Raw genomic sequence first — 5,934 nt, 5'->3', positions numbered from 1 at the left:
TATAATCACAATTTATTGGAGTCAAAAATTACTTATGATATCACTCTACATCATTACTAACCCACATTAACATTTATAATGTGCAACACCTGAAACGTGTCAAAATCAGCATTTTATTTTATATATTATTATTTGTATTGGTAGGTCATGCAAACTTTATAAAAGACAAAACTTTATTCGGTTTAAAATGAATTTCTAGCATTTTTTTTATATATCGATGGTCACACAAAGCCACTATACGTTTTTATCATTTATTTTTATTTATAATTTATACTATTTACAAAACAACTGGTTTTTGACGCATAATTTTGTTTTTGCCTCCAAAAGCCTACCTTAAGTTTGTCCCAAGGCGACATTATCAATTTTAATCGTTTTTATTTTCACACTTTAATCGAATAAATTATGTATATATTTGTTCCCAAAGAATTGTGAATGAAGCAAAGAATCATGGAATTGTGTCGTATGCAATACAATATTTAAACCGAAATTATGTAACACAAACTTTTCTTTAATTATAAACTTATAGCTAAACATTAATTTTGAAAGTATTTTTTTCCCCAAAAATAAAGCTATTTGAATATGTTCCTTCCTTGTATAATTTGTCTTATTATTTTTTATGTTATTTTCGTTGTACATCAAAACTTCACTTGTATCATAATGTTTTAAATACCTTTCACTTCTTTTAGAAAGCTTTGATCTCTCTTTTAAAAAAACAAAGTTACGTGTACCATTTATAAGTATCGATATACTAATGTTTTTAACTTAAATAATCAAATCAAGTTAATAGCTTAATAATCATGATAATATTAATATTAATATTATTAGTGACAATAATGCCATCTACAAGAAAGACCCATTACAATCATAGCTCTTTGTACCCATAAATCATCACAAAAATCTACATCTTCCTTTGTTCACAAATCTTTATTCCACCCACCCCACCCCACCCTAACACACCCAAGCTATCACCAAATCTGAATTTTTTTTCAAGACTTTTAGGAGATTTACATCTGACTCAGTACTGAATCATGTCTGCTGAAGCCATAATAGGCTGGTTTGCATAAAGGTAACTCAGTGAGTTATTCATGAACTCGTCGACAAACTCAGTGCCACCTCCGCCGCCGTATTGCTCGTCCTCAAACCCACAACCGGTGTCGACAGGTTGGTACATAAAAGCGATCATCTCGTTCAGAGACTGTAGCCGGTGGCTGAGCTCCGCCACCTGAGCTCTCAGAACAGAGTTCTCCGCCTCCACGCTTATGTAATGCTGGGTGGTGATACTGACGCTTGATATGATCTGGTTGTTCTCTTTCCTGAGTTGATTCAGCTGACTCGTGAGATCATCCAGATGCTTTTGCTTCCTCTTTCTAGATCTCCTTGCAGATTCACGATTCGAAATCATTCTCTTCTTCCTCCTCTGATCCATCAATTGCTGAAGATCTTCTTCAGACCCCGAGTTCTGAATTGGGTATGAACCACCTGATGATGTTGTCGTACCACTAGAGGAAGCCATTAGAATACCTTCAAGTTTGAAATTGCAGATTCGAAGAGAGAAAATGAAGATTTTAAACAGAACCCAGATGGTAATAGAGCTTCAAATTGATTATTATTATTATTTAGATTTATCTATCTATTAAATATATATATATATATATATATATATATAAGATATAGATGTAAATTCGTAAAAAGCTAGTTTATAGTAATCTAGTAAGGAAAAACAGAGCAATAATCATGAAATGTAATAGAACCAGTACAGGAAGACAACTGAAAACGATTGAACTAAATGTGTCCTGCGTCTATATGTGGAATTGATCATAAACCCAGAAAGAAACAATTCACTGAGAATTTGAGACATGTATTTCAAACAACAACAACAATAGATTGCACATTAATGTTGATTTTCTTTTAACAACACCTAGAATGAAAAGGAAAAAAAACCGGAAAACAAGAGGAGAAATCGAAGGAAAAGGAGAACTGAAAGAAGGTGTTAAGAAAAGCCTCAACAAGTGATGAAAGAAGAAAGTGGTGATCTTAAGGATCTGAGAAGGAGAAGAAGGAGAGGGGGAAGAGGCTTGGGAAGGATTGTGGGGTGGATTTATAGGAAAATTTGCAGAAAAAAGGCATCATTGTGGAAGATCTTTCTAAAAAATAAATCAAAATTATATATAAAAGGAATAATCACTTTATTTTTCAGCAATGGTGACATATTACTAGTCTGCTACATTATTGACATTTTACCTGAATTTTCTTTTAATAATAACCAAGCGTTTTAAAGTGTTGGTTTATAAATGAAAACTGAAACGTAAAATATCATCAAATTTTTACAAAAGTTATTAGAGGCAAACTAAGATGTTTTAAATTAAAATCTTATATATGAAGATACCGATTTAAGTATAAGGTTCTCTCTCTCTCTCTCTCTCTCTCTCTCTCTCTCTCTCTCTCTCTTCTCTCTCTCTCTCTCTCTCTCTCTCTCTCTCTCTATATATATATATATATATATATATATATATATATATATATATATATATATATATATATATATATATATATATATATGTTTAGGTTATTTTGTTTTTACTAATTATTATGTGTCAGAATGCACAGATATGGACCAACGGATGAAATTAATCAATGGACATGATTTGAGAGTGTATGATATTACAATGGGGTAACATGTACCATATAATCACACAATTTTTAGCAAAAGGGTATTTTGGACAATTAACTACATTTATAAAAGGAAATTTTCGGATTTTTAGGAATGATTAATTTTCCTAATTTTAAAAAATCTGAATTTTTTAATTAATTCAATTTGAATTTTTACCGATTTATTCTGTCAGAATATTTTTTGTTAGAATGATACTCTTTCAGAATTTTATTTTAATAGAATATTATTAAAGAAAAACAAAATTCTTGAACCAAATGTTGAAAATTAACAAACATTATGATATATTCTTATACATCCGAACTTAAATACAAATTCATACATATTCTTACAGACTAAAAGTCTTATACATTTTATTATAGTTATAAAATATTCTAAAAGAATATCAACAAAAATGAATAACATTCTTAAAAAATAACAACATTCTGCTAGAATACTCTCGTTCTACATGTTTTTTTTTTCATTTTCCACATCAATGGCAGCCCCTTTAAAATCTAAATACAAAAAAAAAAAAAACATAATCAACTTTAAAATAGTATAACTTTCAGTATATTTTAACAGAATAAAACTATAATTCTAACAGAATGTGTTAGACATTAAAGACTTTTAATTTATTCTAACAGAATGTACTTGAGTCACTTGATCAAGTATTTCCAGAGTCACCTGATCCAAATTATAATTATCGACTTAATCTAATTACAATGACTACATTGTAGCTAACATAGAGGACAATACTTTGGAAAAAGGTCAGCTTATTGCAAGTTAGAATGTGGTAAATATGACAGTTCAAAGATCACAAATGTTTCTGAACAAAGAGTGCTAAAAATACAGCTGTAACATCGCATGTTCGAAGGACTATAACTCAACCAATATTAATCAAATTTAAATGACTTCTGAACCTAACTTGTAGCTAACACAAAGGAGAATATGCATAAAAACTTTCATATCATTCCAAGCTAGTATGAGAGAGATATGATAGTTCAAATATTACAAAAAAATTTGGCTGAAATATTTGATTCAAGCATTTTAACAAACATTTGGCGGGCAAAATCAGATGCACAAATCTTTATACTCCATTTGAGTACCAGACATACATACCAGTGATAAACAACATAAACTACAAATCTTTATTTTAACGCGCACACCTCATCCGTCATTCAGATCATTGCAGCAGTTCAAAAAGTTACATCTACTTTTTATATCTCAAATCACAACCAACAAAAAATTTTAAACGATTTCTAGTGGTCAGGAGAAGCAAATAAGAACAGAAAAACGAAACGGAGAACGAAATTGACGCGCAATTTATCTAAATTTACACATAATCAAATGAAGTCGCAGGATAACATGAAGAATTTAAAACAAATCAGTAGCTAAAACCTAAAATCGCTAACCTCAAGAGGACTGCTGCAACAAGGACTAAAATCCGGCGATGATGAGGCCGATCGAGATTCGCGAAGACATTATGAACCAACGGGGTACCTTTATAAATCTCCTGGTAAGGCTACCAGGTACCATTTTAGATTTTACCCCTTCATATTGGTAAGAGGTGGAATCAAACCGACCATGCATTAGGCGGTGGTGTAGAAGGGAACAATCGAGAATATAGAAGGAAGATTAAAGTAACCCCGATCGATAAACAGTACCCAAGTTAGCTACTCTGCATAAAAAGCTTGTGCTGAATGGAAAATGGGTGAAGGGATTGACGGCAATTGTAATTTTCAAGCGTAGGGTTTTTTGGGTTTGACTTTGATATCTCATATTTAAAGGGATGATAAATATATTAATTATCTGCCATATTTAAATATATCAAGAGTACTATAATATCCTTAAATAATGTAACGTCCCAAAAATACGAGCCAAAAATTTCATTTTAAAACATACCATTTGCAAAACATTATAAATAAAACATTCACGGATCATGACATTTCATAAAAGATGTTGTTTGTCTGGAAACCATTTCGTAAAACATAATACTATCAGAGTACAAAACCCCAGGAGTATCCCATAGTGCGGAACACAAAGCGTGTGTGTGATGTACCACTACCGTGTCGGCTCCTTCCCCTTTGAAGAAGAGGTAGCTGAAACCAAAACTGAAAACTGTAAGCACGAAGCTTAGTAAGTTCCCCCATATTACCACATACCATATAATTATATATCATACACACTGACGGACAATTCTGGGGTGCCCGACCTACCCGGTACGACCATTCTGCGGTGCCGACCTACCCGTGTCAAGCCGTTCTGGGGTGCTGACTACCCATGTCAAGCCATTCTGGGGTGCTGACTACCCATGTCAAGCCATTCTGGGGTGCTGACTACCCATCGGTCCTAACAACCGATCCTCGGGAACTATTTCACCCCCTACTGATACTATCACATATATCATAACATAACATATTATCAGACATATATGGGGTGTCCGATCTACCCTTCGGTACTAACGGCCGAACTTGGGGAATATTCCCTTCCTACTACCGCTATCACATATAACATATCATGCCAGCATATAAGCATATCATCACATACTGTCAGACATATCTGGGGTGTCTGACCTACCCTTCGGTCCCAACAACCGAACTCTACTACTATCACATATACATATCATGCTAGCATATAACATATCAGGTAGTAGCAAACCTAGATGATATCACAAAGACAATCATCTAACATACAACTCCTACTGGTGGGCCGAAATTATGGCCGTAGACCCACCGCTACTGGAAGGTAACTCACCTCAAAGTAGTTGTTGATCTGTCTGGGAACTGACTGTCTTCTGTTGTTGCCGCTTCGGAAATCCTCCGGCTATAATTCCCACAAAACCCTTAGTCAAATACTGCTAACCGACCTCAGGGTAAAATGACCATTTACCCCTTACCAATCAAGAGTCAAAGTCCAATCAAAGTCAACTGCCAGTTGGCCCGACTCGCCGAGTTGACTTGCCAACTCGCCGAGTCCCTATCCCTTTGTCCGACCATAAACCCATCTCTACTCGTCGAGTTAAGCATTGAATCGACGAGTCCTCCTTATAAACTAAAGGCCAATATTCCTTCATCCTACTCGCCGAGTTGTATGAACAACTCGCCGAGTTCATCTTCATTCGAAGAACACTCTATGCTGAGACTCGCCGAGCTGTATGAACAACTCGCCGAGTCTGTTCTTGAGGCAAGAAGATTGCCTTGAACTCGCCGAGTCATGGCATTGACTCGCCGAGTTACTTCATGAGTGAGTCTGGCTTCCGACCCACTGAGTCACACCCCATGAATCAC

At 34.4% G+C, this 5,934-nt stretch overlaps 1 protein-coding gene across 1 annotated transcript; it reads right to left on the bottom strand.

Moving 5' to 3' along the window:
• Nucleotides 1–780: 780 nt before the first annotated feature.
• LOC111912437 (bZIP transcription factor 11) lies at nt 781–2,110 on the bottom strand. The gene has a single exon (XM_023908171.3). It carries the CDS (start codon nt 1,511–1,513, stop codon nt 1,016–1,018), a length of 498 nt encoding a protein of 165 aa, XP_023763939.2. The 5' UTR covers nt 1,514–2,110; the 3' UTR covers nt 781–1,015.
• Nucleotides 2,111–5,934: the final 3,824 nt, after the last annotated feature.

This window comes from Lactuca sativa, chromosome 5, assembly GCF_002870075.4.
Source record: "Lactuca sativa cultivar Salinas chromosome 5, Lsat_Salinas_v11, whole genome shotgun sequence".
NCBI lineage: Eukaryota > Viridiplantae > Streptophyta > Magnoliopsida > Asterales > Asteraceae > Lactuca > Lactuca sativa.
Note: the sequence above shows the minus strand (reverse complement) of the source record. Positions and strands in the feature narration are given on the sequence as shown.

What these genes read in the sequence shown, in the direction of transcription:
- LOC111912437 (XM_023908171.3), bottom strand. Translation starts at nt 1,513, where the DNA reads ATGGCTTCCTCTAGTGGTACGACAACATCATCAGGTGGTTCATACCCA.